The sequence below is a fragment of the Oryctolagus cuniculus genome, chromosome 2 (genome assembly GCF_964237555.1).
Source record: "Oryctolagus cuniculus chromosome 2, mOryCun1.1, whole genome shotgun sequence".
NCBI classification, from domain to species: Eukaryota; Metazoa; Chordata; class Mammalia; order Lagomorpha; family Leporidae; genus Oryctolagus; species Oryctolagus cuniculus.
Window position 1 is genome coordinate 58,693,292 of NC_091433.1, and position 15,962 is coordinate 58,709,253.

A 15,962-nucleotide genomic window follows, 5' to 3' on the forward strand; every position below is an offset into this window, starting at 1 on the left:
TTCTTCTCAAACTATTCAGAATATTCGAAAAAGAGGGAATCCTCCCAAGTTCTTTCTATGAAGCCAGCATCACCTTAATTCCTAAGCCGGAAAAAGATGCAGCATTGAAAGTGATTACAGACCAATATCCCTGATGAACATAGATGCAAAAATCCTCAATAAAATTCTCGCCAATAGAATGCAACAACACATCAGAAAGATCATCCGCCCAAATCAAGTGGGATTTTTCCCTGGTATTCAAGGATGGTTCAATGTTCACAAATCAATCAATGTGATACACCACATTAACAGACTGCAGAAGAAAAACCATATGATTATCTCAATAGATGCTGAGAAAGCATTTGATAAAATACAACACCCTTTCATGATGAAAACTCTAGGCAAACTGGGTATGGAAGGAACATTCCTCAATACAATCAATGTGATTTATGAAAAACACACGGCCAACATCCTATTGAATGGGGAAAAGCTGGAAGCATTTCCACTGAGATCTGGTACCAGACAGGGATGCCCACTCTCACCACTGCTATTCAAAATAGTTCTGGAAGTTCTAGCCAGAGCTATTAGGCAAGAAAAAGAAATTAAAGGGATACAAATTGGGAAGGAAGAACTCAAACTATCCCTCTTTGCAGATTATATGATTCTTTACTTAGGGGACCCAAAGAACTCTACTAAGAGAATACTGGAACTCATAGAAGAGTTTGGCAAAGTAGCAGGATATAAAATCAATGCACAAAAATCAACAGCCTTTGTATACACAGGCAATGCCATGGCTGGGGAAGAACTTCCAAGATCAATCCCATTCACAATAGCTACAAAAACAATCAAATACCTTGGAATAAACTTAACCAAGGACGTTAAGGATCTCTACGATGAAAATTACAAAACCTTAAAGAAAGAAATAGAAGAGGACGTTATGGGGGGGTGGGAGCCATTGTAATCCATAAGCTGTACTTTGGAAATTTATATTCATTAAATAAAAGTTAAAAAAATAAAAATAAATAAAATAAAGCATTAAACAAAAGAAAAATTAATCCCAACCTAACAGTGTAGCGTAGGGCTTAGGGGGAGGTGTTGAGGCCACAAGGGCTCCACCCTCATGGGTAATTAATGCCTCTATGAAAAGGGCTTGTCGGAGGCCATTCTCTCTCTCTCTTAACATGGGATGACACAAAGTTTATGTGTCTCTTGAACTACCAGCATGTGAGGAGATAATAAGAAAGCCTACATGAAATGCCAGCACCTTCATCTTGGATTTTCTGGCCTCCAGAACTGTGACAGAATAAAATCTTGTTCTTTATAAATTACGCAGTCTCAGCTACTCTGCTACAGCAGCATGAAACAGACTAAGATGGCAGGCAATTAACAATTTTATTTGTATTTTTACAAGACTTGCTAATGTAAAATTGTTTTAAAAAGACTTTTGTGGAAGTAGATGTTGGGCTTCTCCTTTCCTGAGGGATTGGAGAGACTGACAATGATGCATTAGTGTTCAAAAGCTGGGAGATGGGATTCTAGGGTAAGTCAGTTTGTTAATGTTATCCAAGGAGGCATGAGCTAGGTAAAACTGGGGAGTCTTTTTTATTAAACTCTTAAAAGTAAACTCTTAAAAAAAAAGAAATAGAAGAGGATACTAAAAAATGGAAAAATCTTCCATGCTCATGGATTGGAAGAATCAATATCATCAAAATGTCCATTCTCCCAAAAGCAATATATACATTCAATGCAATACCAATCAAGATACCGAAGACCTTCTTCTCAGATCAGGAAAAAATGATGCTGAAATTTATATGGAGACACAGGAGACCTACCATACAACCCAGCCATCCCACTCCTTGGAATTTACCCAAAGGAAATTAAACTGGCAAACAAACAAGCTGTCTGCACCTTAAAGTTTATTGCAGCTCAATTCACAATAGTTAAGACCTGGAACCAACCCAAATGCCCATCAACAGTAGACTGGATAAAGAAATTATGGGACATGTACTCTATAGAATACTATACAGCAGTCAAAAACAATGAAACCCGGTCATTTGCAACAAGATGGAGGAATTTGGAAAACATCATGCTGAGTGAATTAATCCAGTCCCAAAGGTACAAAGATCATATGTTTTCCCAGATCCACGACAACTAACTGAGCACCAAAGGGGAAACTATTTGAAGTGAAATGGACACTATGAGAAACAGTGACTTGATCAGCTCTTGTCCTGACTGTTGATACACAATGTAATACTTTATCCATTTTAGTATTTTTTTTTGTTCTAGTACTATTGGTTGAACTCTGCAATTAACACACAATTATTCTTAGTGTGGGGAGCAACTCAGACTAGACTAAGTTACTGGAATTAAGACTTATTCTATGCATCTGCTCTCCCACAATAGGCACTGGGAGAGGAGTAAACAGCTTCTACACAGCTGCCTCTCACCAACTTGACAAGCTGCAGGAGCTGCTCCTGATTGGAGGAGAGCAGCGTACTCGGCGTGTGGGTAGCAGAGTTGGGATTGGTGGAAGAGGACTATAAAGGAGGAGAGAGACAACATGCACCAGGAACATCTATCTGAAGGAACACCTGTGCAGCCCCCAAGAGAGCTGGCTGGGGGTGTGCCGCTCCCCCGGGGAAGTGGGGAAAGTGGCAGGGGGGCCTGCCCCTCCACGGAGGTGGAAGGATCGGCAGCCAACCCGGGAAGAACCAGCAGCAAACCCGGGAAGGGCCGAGCAGATGAAAGAACATCGCAGGGTCCTGTGTCGTTCCTCCGCGAATAGGGGGAGCGACACTTAAGTGTTTAAATTTTAACTGAAAAGTGATCCCTGTTAGGAATTTGGAAAGCATTAAGCTGAGTGAAATAAGCCAGTCCCAAACGGACAAATACCATATGTTCTCCCTGATCGGTGACAACTAACTGAGCACCAAAAAGGAAACCTGTTAAAGTGAAATGAACACTATGAGAAACAGTGACTTGATCAGCCCTTGCCCTGACTGTTGATGAAAAACTTAATACGTTATCCCTCTTAGTATTTATCTTGTTTGTTCTACTTAATACTTTTGGTTGAATTCTGCAATCAATACACAGTTATTCTCAAGTGTTGAAACTTAACTGAAAAGTGATCACTGTTAAATATAAGAGTGGGAATAAGAGAGGGAAGAGATGTGCAATTCGGGACATGCTCAAGCTGACTTACCTCAAACGGTAGAGTTAGAAACATACCAGGGGATTCCAACTCAACCCCATCAAGGTGGCATGTATCAATGCCATCTCACTAGTCCCGGTGATGAATTTCTGTTCACAATTGATCATAATGATAGGACTAAGAGCCAAAGGGAGCACATAAACAAGACTAGTGCCTGCAAATACTAGCTGATAGATTAAAAAAGGGAGAGAACGATCCAACATGGGAAGCGAGATACACAGCAGACTCATAGAATGGCAGATGTCCTAAACAGCACTCTGGCCTCAGAATCAGCCCTTAAGGCATGTGGATCTGGCTGAAAAGCCCATGAGAGTATTACAGGCATTTAAAGCCAAAACACTCCAGCAAAAAAAAAAAAAAAAAAAATGTAAAAAAAAAACAAAAAAAAACATACAAACAAAAATACCTAAATGAAAGATCTCTGCGAGTGAGATCACAGTGAAAAGAACAGGTTGTCAAAGAAGGAAGTACCTTTCTCTGAAGGGAGGAGAGAACTTCCACTTTGACCATGGCCTTGTCTAAATATGATCAGAGTTGGTGAACTCAGGGGGCTTCCATAGCCTTGGCAGCTCATGACAAGAGCCTAGGGTGATTACTGATGCCATAAACAAGAGTGTCAATTTGTTAAGTCAACAACAGGAGTCACTGTGCACTTACTCCTCATGTAGGATCTCTGTTCTTAATGTGCTGTACATTGTGCTTTAATGCTATAACTAGTACTCAAACAGTATTTTTCACTTTGTGTTTCTATGTGGGAGCAAACTTGAAATCTTTACTTAATATATGCTAAACTGATCTTCTGTATATAAAGAGAATTGAAAATGAATCTTGATGTGAATGGAAGCGGGGAGGGAGCATGAAAGGGAGGGTGGCAGGAGGGAGGGAAGTTATGGGTGGGGGGAAGCCATTGTAATCCATAAGCTGTACTTTGGAAATTTATATTCATCAAATAAAGGTTAAAAAAAAGAAATTATGGGACATGTACTCTATAGAATACTATACAGCAGTCAAAAACAATGAAACCCGATCATTTGCAACAAGATGGAGGAATCTGTAAAACATTATGCTGAGTGAAATAAGCCAGTCTCAAAGGTACAAATATCATATGTTCTCCCTGATTGGCGACAACTAACTGAGCACCAAAGGGGAAACTATTTGAAGTGAAATTGACACTATGAGAAACAGTGACTTGATCAGCTCTTCTCCTGACTGTTGATGTACAATATAATACTTTATCCATTTTAGTGTTTTTTTTTTTGTTCTAGTACTATTGGTTCAACTCTGCAATTAACACACAATTATTCTTAGGTGTTTAAATTTTAACTGCAAAGTGATCCCTGTTAGGAATTTGGAAAGCATTAAGCTGAGTGAAATAAGCCAGTCCCAAACGGACAAATACCATATGTTCTCCCTGATCGGTGACAACTAACTGAGCACCAAAAAGGAAACCTGTTAAAGTGAAATGAACACTATGAGAAACAGTGACTTGATCAGCCCTTGCCCTGACTGTTGATGAAAAACTTAATACGTTATCCCTCTTAGTATTTATCTTGTTTGTTCTACTTAATACTTTTGGTTGAATTCTGCAATCAATACACAGTTATTCTCAAGTGTTGAAACTTAACTGAAAAGTGATCACTGTTAAATATAAGAGTGGGAATAAGAGAGGGAAGAGATGTGCAATTCGGGACATGCTCAAGCTGACTTACCTCAAACGGTAGAGTTAGATACATACCAGGGGATTCCAACTCAACCCCATCAAGGTGGCATGTATCAATGCCATCTCACTAGTCCCAGTGATCAATTTCTGTTCACAATTGATCATAATGATAGGACTAAGAGCCAAAGGGAGCACATAAACAAGACTAGTGCCTGCAAATACTAGCTGATAGATTAAAAAAGGGAGAGAACGATCCAACATGGGAAGTGAGATACACAGCAGACTCATAGAATGGCAGATGTCCTAAATAGCACTCTGGCCTCAGAATCAGCCCTTAAGGCATGTGGATCTGGCTGAAAAGCCCATGAGAACATTTCAGGCATGGAAAGCCAAGACACACTGGCAAAAAACAATCAAACAAACAAACAAAAACACCTAAATGAAAGATCTCTGCCAGTGAGATCCCAGTGGAAAGAACAGGTCATCAAAGAAGGAGGTACCTTTCTCTGAAGGGAGGAGAGAATGTCCACTCTGACTATGACCTTGTCTAAATATGATCAGAGTCGGTGATCTCAAAAGGCTTCCATAGCCTTGGCAACTCGTGACAAGAGCCTAGGGTGATTACTGATGCCATAAACAAGAGTGTCAAATTGTTAAGTCAATAACAGGAGTCACTGTTCACTTACTCCTCATGTAGGATCTCTGTCCTTAATGTGCTTAATATTATGATTTAATGCTATAACTAGTACTCAAACAATATTTTTCACTTCGTGTTTCTATGTGGGTGCAAACTTGAAATCTTTACTTAATATATGCTAAACTGATCTTCTGTATATAGAGAATTGAAAATGAATCTTGATGTGAATGGAAGGGGAGAGGGAGCGTGAAAGGGGGGTTGCGGGTGGGAGGGAAGTTATGGGGGGAGAAGCCATTGTAATCCATAAGCTGTACTTTGGAAATTTATATTCATTAAATAAAAGTTTAAAAAAAGAAAATATTTCAATAGTCACTCCAAATGCTTAACTTTACTTTAACATGAATTTAATCTGCAGTAGTCAATGGCAATAAAAACAAATTGTTTCTATAGATGTGAATTGTGCTCTTAATCAATTAGTCCCCCTGGCAGCTCTTTTAATAAGATATTTTCACAACAACCCAATAGATTGAACTTTTGCTACCATGTTGTACCTAAAATGTGTGCCTTGAACAGCTATCCTACTCTATGTCTTGTAAAATAAATTGCGATCCATTAACATTCATGAAAATTGTTTTTGAGAGCAGGTAATAGGAGCTCTATCCTCCTTTAGAGGATCAGAGTATCATTCTATGAGAAGTGCAGTAAGAAGATGTGTACTCCTTTAAGAATGCAGATAAGGGGAATTCTAACTACATTAATAATTTTGGTCTATTTCAAAATAGAGGTTTGGTTTCCAAAATGCCAGCAGATGATATTTTCTCAACTTCAAATCAGTAATTATTTTATGAAAGAATTTAGATCCGGACCCTCCTTGCTCAAGATTTCTGTCTGAATAACAGCTGGAAGGTCAGCTATGTTCTTTCAATTTCAGAGACACAATGTCCTGGACAAAATGTCTCAACAGTTTTGTCCTTAATATCTTTGAAATGTGTTCATCTTGAGTTCATTTTGCTTATATTTTTGCAACAATGATTAACGGTGAATGGCAAGTAGTTAATAAAAGTGGCCTTTATTTTAATGTTATGAAGTAACTTCTTCAGTAATACAAAAACCAATTAGAAACGCATTCATTTTAAGATATATATATATATCATTGAAAATGAAAAGGCACACATTCACAGTAAAATGCCCAAATAAAATAAATATGCCTATCTTTTCTTTCACTGATGATTACGGATTTCACATGAATTTGTGCCTGTATCTGTTTATGTCACTATTTGTTTCTTTCCATTAGCCTACTGACAGAAAAAATGATGGATGGAAATACAAAAGGGAGAAATGGTAGGTTACACTTATTAATGAAAATACCACTATTTAAATAATTTTTCTAACAATATTTGAAGGGCTAATAGAATAGTCACATAAAAGCTGAACTGATACACCTGACCTTCTCATTTTTTTGTGAATGCAAATAACTATTTTAGAGCAGTAGGCCTGCCATTTGAAAAAAAAGCCCCCTACTGTCTGAATCCCACTGTGTAGTCACCAACTGGTTAAGCATATGACTGCTAGATTTGTGAGTTATATGGACATCACAAATGGGGATAGGAATACAGAGGAAGCAAGATAAGTAGTGATGCTCATGTTTTTGTTTTGTTACTATGTTTCTTTACTTGGACATACAACGTTGAAGGAAGTATTGGCAAATTTAAACAACGGAAATCAATAATCATTGTATTTACAATCTTATGAGGTTTTGTTTTACATGGTGATGGAGAAATAAATATTCTTTTTGCTTCAGCTTTGTCACTTGACCTCAAACAGTGTATACAGTAGTTCTATAAATAATGATGAAAACATGAGTAAAACATGCCAATGCTATGAAATATATACAGACAAGTAAGTTATTTTTATTTAACAAGCATTTATTGTTTAGGGCAGTACACTGTTTAGCTCACAACTTTATAATGTGTTACCTGCTTCACCTGTAAATAAGGCTAACATTACTACTGACCTCATAGAAGAATTTTGTGAGGGTTTAATGAAACAAAAAGAGTTGAGAGCATCTTTACAGCTCAATAACTTTGAGTGTTATAAACTGAATATTACAGAGAGTATTAGCCCTCCCCAAACACTCTCACAATCTAGCTTCACATGCAACATTTAGAGGTGGTGACAAAGCCATGCAAGGGCAAAATTAATCCAGTAATTATGATGTGTTTTCAAAAAGCAAAGGTAGCCCTGGTGTTTGGATGAGAAAAATGCAGGAGTAAGACCTTTACTTGAACTCTGAGAAATGGATAGGACTTTGGAAAGTCAGAAAAGAAAAGGAACCTATTTCAACCCAGAGCCAGAATAGAAACAAGATACCGAGCAGGAAATGAGCTTGGTGACTTTGTGAAACACAGACTTGGTGAATAATGGGAGACAAAACGAGAAAGGAAGGCTGATGCCAGTACAGGATGATGAGAAATGTGTGCTCAATTCTTTGAACAGATGAAAAGCACTAACTTCTCTGGTCAGATGAATGGAGTGATGTCTTTTAAAGCCTGCTTTGTGACATTACACAGGAGTGGGAAAAGACTGTATACTGGAAAACTGGTATGGAAACCACTGTATAAAATCAGATATATATCCAGAATGAAGTGAATGAAGGATGGAAGAGATAGAGTGGCAATACAAATTTAGATGTGAACGATGTTAGAAGAGATACTTCTCCCCCAGTAATCACTCATGTTTGGGTGGGATTTAAGAAGAAATAATTAATGATAACTGTGTGATTTTAAAGCTCCAAAGCAAAGCAAAGCACACTGCTACGAATAATGTAGAATATAAGAATTTAATGTCTTCATTCCTGTACTTACAGCTAATATATTATAGCAATGTAAGACTGGTTTAGATAAATACATTGTAAGCCAAATATAGTCAGGTTTTCAAATGTCATTTTGAAAATCGTGAATACAAAGATAATGGTTGAACGTCTCAAAGAGAAGCAGGGATAGGAAAGTCAATAGAAATTTTTTTCATTTTTTTTGTTTTGTTTTTTGTACATGCAGGAGTCAAATTGGTATTTAAGCTTTAGACCTGTTGCATTTGAGGCACCTGGCAGAAGTATCTAGTAGGCTGTTGGAATAACAAAAACTGTAAGCATATTTTTGGGCTTGAAGTTTTAACTTTTGTTATAACAAAAAATTGGATATTTAGTTTTATTATGCCTTTAGAAAAAATTATTTCTAAGTTGTTGATGTCCAGATTAGTCTCTTAGAATACCTTTTTTTTAAAAAAATTAGGCATAATTATTACTTTATTCTCCAGTGTCATGTTTCTTTTAAATATGTATGTTTTGTTGAAAATCTGGAGAAATCTTTAGGGGGAAAATAATTCTAATAATTTTCTTTAGAAATAATTAAACTCCAGCTCTTCTTGAGTCTATGTGTTTATGTGCATAGGTGTCACTGTAAATGAGTTGTCATATCTTTTTATTTTAGAAAACTTTTATTTAATAAATATAAATTTCCAAAGTACAACTTTTGGGTTACAGCGGTTTTCCCCTCCATGACCACCCTCCCACCCATAACCATCCCATCAACTACTCCCTTTCCCATCCCATTCTTAATCAAGATTCATTTGCAATTATCTGAATTATCTTTATATACAGAAGATCAACTTAGTATATGCTAAGTAAAGATTTCAACAGTTTTGCACCCACACAGATACACAAAGTATAAATTACTGTTTGAAGACTAGTTTTACCATTAATTCTCATAGTACAACACATTAAGGACAGAGGTCCTATATGGGGAGCAGTGTGCAGTGACTCCCGTTGTTGATTTAACAATTGACACTCTTATTTATAATGTCAGTAATCACCCTAGGCTCTTGTCGTGAGCTGCCAAGGCTATGGAAGCCTCTTGAGTTCACAAACTCCAACTTTATTTAGACAAGGCCAAAATCAAAGTGGAGGTTCTCTCTTCCCTTCAGAAAAAGATACCTCCTTCTTTGATGGCCCATTCTTTCCGCTGGGATCTCACTCATAAAGATCTTTCATTTAGGTCATTTTTTGCCACAGTGTCTTGGCTTTCCATGCCTGAAATACTCTCATGGGCTTTTTAGCCAGATATGAATGCCTTAAGGGCTGATTCTGAGGCCAGAGTGCTGTTTAGGGCATTTGCCATTCTATGAGTCTGCTGTGTATCCCACTTGCTATGTTGTATCGTTCTCTCCTTTTTAGTTCTATCAATTATTATTAGCACACACTGGTCTTATTACATGATCCCTTTGACACTTAATCCTATCTTTATGATCAATTATGAATTTAAACTGATCACTTTAACTAGTAAGATGGCATTGGTGGCCAGCGCCACGGCTCAATAGGCTAATCCTCCACCTAGCGGCGCCGGCATACCGGGTTCTAGTCGTGGTTGGGGCGCCGGATTCTGTCCCGGTTGCCCTTCTTCCAGGCCAGCTCTCTGCTGTGGCCTGGGAGTGCAGTGGAGGATGGCCCAAGTACTTGGGCCCTGCACCCCATGGGAGACCAGGAGAAGCACCTAGCTCTTGCCATCGGATCAGCGCGGTGCGCCGGCCATGGCGGCCATTGGAGGGTGAACCAATGGCAAAGGAAGACCTTTCTCTCTGTCTCTCTCTCTCTCACTGTCCACTCTGCCTGTCAAAAAAAAAAAAAAAAAAAAAGATGGCATTGGTACCTGCCAAAACTTAATGGGATTTGGAATCTCATGGCATGTTTATAGCTTTACCATTAGGGGTAAGTCTGAGTGAGTTGTGTGTAACTGTACATATTCCCACTCTTATTTTTAACAGGGATCAAGTTTTCAGACTGTATGGGTGAAAGCGAATAGAGATATCGTTTTTGGTTCCTATGGTAGTTTTCCTTGTTTATATTGGCATCTATTTGTTCACAGATATCTGTTTTCTTTCTCATGCCAAGAAATACAGATCCATGTCACATAAATTAGGCTAATTCCTGAGAAATTTTTTTTCTTCTTCTTCTGAAATGTCCCTGGACATCCAAGGCCTACTTCCTATCTTCTACACTAAGTGAAATAGTACAAATAGATTCAGTGGGAAAGACCCCTATTAGCATGTTATATTTATTGATGAGTCTTCTAAAACACAAGGTTTTCTTTAAAATTTTATAATATACTGTATATGTTTGCCCATCAACCTCCTTATATTCTGTATCAGCTGTTGGAATTACTTAGTCTTTATTCGTATGCACTGAGCCACCTAAAGAACAAAGAGCTGCATCCCTATTTTAAGGCAGAACTCTCCTACATCACAGATGGCAGCACATCTTGATTCATTATTAATTATTCACAGGGTCAGGACCTTATATGATCAAATGAAGCATGTATTCCCATATGCCAAACTAAGAAATAGGAAAGAAACTTCAATAAAAATGATGTCTATAATATTAACTTGAGATAATATTGAAAGAAAATTATTTCAAATAATTAATTGCTATTTGAATATTCAATGTTTGCTGAAGTAAGAGACATAACTGAGACTGAAGAATGGTAGCCGAATGCTAACAGAGGTAAAATTATTTATATTTACTCTCTGTTTTGGACTAAAATGTTATCAAGGTTTAAATGTTTTGGGCTTTAACATCGTTTTGAATGAGCATGCCTGATTTCATGAATATTAAGTGAATTATTATAATTTACTAATGTTATGAACATTGATGGGGATAATGTTATTCCATAGAAATACTTCTTTTATATTGTGAACTACTTTGCCTATAGAATCAACGTCCCTCTTTCAATTTTAGTTTATTTTTATGGCACATTATAAAAAATTTTGTCTTTGTTTTGTACTTGCTGCAAATGATAATATAACAAATTTTATAAAACATCTTAAAATAATCATATGTTTACTTGAAAATGATTTTACTTTAGTAAAGGATGCAAACAATAGATTTAGTTCATACTCACTGTGCTAGTGTTGCTGGCAGGGAGCGTCTAATAATTGAATGAACTTGTCTGTAAACATCCAGTTTAGACATGCATCGGCAAGAAGTGTGATTGGCAAAACTGATTGTTACTGGTTTGGGGCCTTGAGAGAGAGGCACTGTAATTTCAAACAACTATAAAGAAGGGACAAACAGAAGAAAAAATTATATAGATGATATAAAGCATTTTTATGTTAATGTAGGAGTCCAAAAAAGAGTGAGATTAGCTCATTATGATTAGGTTATGTTGTCTAACAGATGCAGTGCAGTATTATTTCTCATAATTAACATAGAAACAGCTTTGCTCCTAAGTATATATTTCATTAGAATAATAAGTTGTCCAAATGCTTATCTCTCATCACAAGTTATAAAGCATATCAGAATTATGGTAACCAAGTAACAACTATAGAGCAGAAATGTGACAAAACAATGCATTCAAGGAAACTACTGTTCAAAAAGTCTTAGATTATTTGATATCAAAATGTAAAATATTCCAGGGATTTAAAAAGTGCCAGAGATTTAAACATCTTTGTGATTTAGGAGCAAAGCTATTGGCCACACAACCTAGAAATGCTTGGATAAGTCCTATTTTATGTAAATTGAATACACAGACATAAATCACATAGCTGTTAAATTAATTTTCATTCAAAATTAAATTTCTACCTAAAGATATTATACATTTCTCAAATCTCTTATGAATTTATCATGTTTGAAAGAAAAATGTGCACATTCATTACTTCATAGGTAAATCTGTTTCTACTATCTTGTCAGAGATATCATAAATAAAATGAGCTCAAAATAAGGTAGGCCATTTTATACAAATCTAAATTACCGTCCTAAAATTTAATTGAAACAAGTAAATGCCTTAGTTGTGGAACACTTCACTTCTTTTGTTTCCCCTCTAAGAAAAATTATTTAAATTAAATATATAAATTACTTAGTAAAATTAAATTGATTTAAATTCCTGAGGTTCTTAAGCTCCATCTTGGTAAACATTGTGAGAGTAAAATCCTATCCAGTAACTGCTAGATACAATCAATTTGTGATCATTTAAAAGCAGTTGAGACATCTATTATTTGATACCTTTGTGGCCATCTGAGTAGTTCTAAAAACAAAAAAATGACATATGCAAGAACCTTTTGACTTGGCCCCTTACTATAATTTTATACCATTAGTTAACAACCATTTAAATTATTTAGAAGGTAGAATTATTTGTTGATTTTTTCCACATCAACAGAGATATTTTTAACTGAGTTTTGAACACTGAAGTGCAGAAATATCAAAATTATAAAACATAAATTTTGTTCCCTCAAAATTTAATTATATATTCATTTGAAATTATTTACTTTCTTAGCATGAGGACAATAATTTGGGAGAAATGGATATAGGATTAGACCCAGACAAAATACCTATATTATCTTCTCACTTTTAATTGTGTAAGTTTGGAGAAGTCATTTAAGTTCTCCAAGCTGTACTTTTAAAATAATAAGTAAAGACTATATGAACTAATGTACATGAATGTGACTTGTGCAGTGCTCACCACAAAGAGGTGAGGTAATATTATTTTTAAATGCTCAAGATTCTAATTATTCTCCAAAATATTTTCTGTTCTACATAGATAACTTCAACATATGATTATACCATATGACAACAGTAGGATTTCAAAGAATTTTTTCTCAAAAAAGACAATTATTTATGGAGTTTGGATGAAATCTTTTATTATGTGAAATGTAACAACTCTAGAAATGTTTTCTATTATGCATTAACTGTTTCGAGAGACAGAATTCTGCAGTGTCCACATAGGCCCCACTGTATCTATTTCTTAACGGCATCTATGGACTCTATAATAAAAAACAGTACTGTAGACTAGATAAAATGGTTTAGAAGATAAACAACTTATATTAAATCTATAATTTACTTATATTTATATAATTTATCATCTGCTTATTTAAACTTTATAATTATAAAAATAGTAGGAAATGCACAAGTTAAAAATAAAACCTTCAAATTTATGCCTGATAGATGATATGTCTAGATCTAAAAAGAGCTACACAAAAGTCACCAACTTTAATTACAATTTCAGTTGTAATTGACACTTGATCCCTAATGAGATAATTAGTGAAAGTCTCCTGACTGAAAAGAAGAAATGTCTAACAGGAAGATGGAGAACCAGGATGGGGTACTGCTAAAACAGAAGAAAGCAGAGAGAAGAACTTGGAAACCTGTGCGTGTGGTGGGTGTTTGGTACAGCAGTTACGACACTGCTAAGTAGGATGGCCCAAGGGGTTGAGCCTCTGTCCATCAATCAATCTTAAGAAAGAAAAAGGCACCACTAGGGATGTTCACATCCTATACAGTACTTGAGTTTTATTCTTAGCCTTGCTCCTGAATCCAATTTCTTGTTATTTCTTCCTTCCTGGGAAGGAGCAGGTGATTTCTTAAGTGCTTGGGTTTCTGCCACCCACATGGGAGACCCAAACTCGGTTATAAACTTCCAGCTTTGGCTTGTTCCAGGCCTGTTGTACCAGTTTGTGGAGTTAATCAGTAGATAGGAGTTCCTCTAGGTCAGTTCTGCTGTTTCTCTCTGTGTCTGCCTCTCAAAAAGGGGAGGAGGTCACAGGGTGAAATATATTTAGCATTCTTTAAGACAAAAAGGAAAATAATTGAGTGGAGACAATCAGTAGCAGAAGTGACTCTTAAGGCTGCTGCCTAGGGGCTGTAGAAGAGAAAGAGTGGTGGGAATGGAGAGAAGAAATGCCCCACATTATTGGAGGGAAAGGGTTCATGTGGCTTAGGCCACCAGTAACATTTTGCTTATAGAACACTTGTAATCATTGCAGGATTAGGCATTGTCTCAAGTGACACAAAGCAAGACAGAGCTCCATAGTGAAGAATAATGCACTTTTTGAGATAACACATATAGCCAGGATGATATCTGCCCATTCCTAACTCTGCAGCATTTCTGCTACCAATTACACCTGCCATTCCAGATTCCACCTCAGCCTGATTTCCAAAGGGGAGAGAGGTCACAATGAGCGGTATATGTGATCATGCAGCAGTATCATCCATCCCTGCATGGATAATGTCCACAATCAGGATCTGCTCACAGGACAGGGGCTTTGAAGAATGCTCTAGTGAGACACAGAATAGTTAAATACACCTGGGGAAGGCGTCATCCTGAAAACATAAGCCCGGCTCTAAATTTCAAAGGCTGGAAGAAATTTGTGCTGGTGAATACACTGACTGAAAGACTAAACAGTAAGATAAAGGGGAACTAAAAACAAATCATTTGTTTAGAAAAGATTTTCCTGTAAGTTGATGGACTTTTATGGACACTGAAACTACAGTAAGAGGGAAAGATTGTTTGTAGTTTAAATAGAGGAAAACAAAATATGGTATTTCACTTCTCTCATCTGTGGCTAAGTGGGTGATGGACCACTAATGTCCATTAGGTTGATCAATAGGAATAAATAAACTGAACAATTAAAGTAAAAAAAAAAAATCTTTTCTTCTCTTAAAACATATCAGTAAACTTTTTTAAAAAACCTTAACAACGAAACAATTTCCCAAGTTCCTTCTGTTCTGGTCTTATGTTCATATTTTGATTGACTATCTTCTCCCATATAAAATGATTTTCTCTCATATAAACTTTCCATTTTCCTTTTAGTCATTATTGGGCGAGGCAACTTGATGCAATGGTTTAGACACTGGGACACCTGTTGGAGCGCTTGATTAGGGTCTGGCTCCTCAGCTTCCTATCTAGCTTAGTGCTAATGGCATCCCAAAAGGCAGCAGGAGGGACAATAATGGGGGTGACTTCCTTCCGGGTAGTGTTGTTTGGATTACTGCCCCTCTTCACCCTCTTAAATAATCATCATTGTTATCAGCCAAGATTGAGTTAAATCTTTGTTAAAGGAACTCTAAATTTTTAAATTTCTGCTTAAAATATTTCTTGTTTTCAGTAACTGCTTATTCAGTAATGATGAGATGTCAAGCTCCTTGCTGGAATGTCAAATAACAGGCATCAATAAATCTTACTCCTATTTTTCACACTTAACAAAGCTCACAATGGGAATGAATGAGAAAAAGTGTATATCCATATAGATTTTTGATACCATGCTAGAATGTTTAAATACCAAAAAGTTTATCATTAATACTGTTAGTGATGAGGCACTTGCAGTTTAACTCCTTATCAATCTGTTCTTGCTGTTAAATGAAAATCTGAAGCAACAGTTATAACTTGCTTTCAAAAGAGTCAAGATCTATGAAAAAAATTGTGTTGTAAACAAAAGTAGAAAATGTTATATTTTAATGAAATATGAATACCAACACTATTACGTATTTTGAATTTTACAAAGTGCACAATAGTTTTTTGTATTACATTTACGTTGCTAGGGTACAAAATTTATGTATTATGTTCTACCCGAGCTAGTAATTTCACGTATATTTACTCAGTAAGTACTAATTGATGATATAATTTACTTGATTATATGCTTATCACCTGATA

At 36.3% G+C, this 15,962-nt stretch overlaps 1 protein-coding gene across 2 annotated transcripts in view; it reads right to left on the reverse strand.

The window, feature by feature from the left end:
• The window catches only part of VEGFC (vascular endothelial growth factor C), a 117,500-nt gene that overhangs the window by 15,478 nt on the left and 86,060 nt on the right, over positions 1-15,962 (reverse strand). For both annotated transcript variants that reach the window (XM_002709481.5, XM_051832528.2), the window contains one exon: positions 11,439-11,590. In XM_002709481.5, coding sequence (XP_002709527.1) covers positions 11,439-11,590 — 152 coding nt within the window. The remainder of the gene's footprint in view (positions 1-11,438; positions 11,591-15,962) is intronic.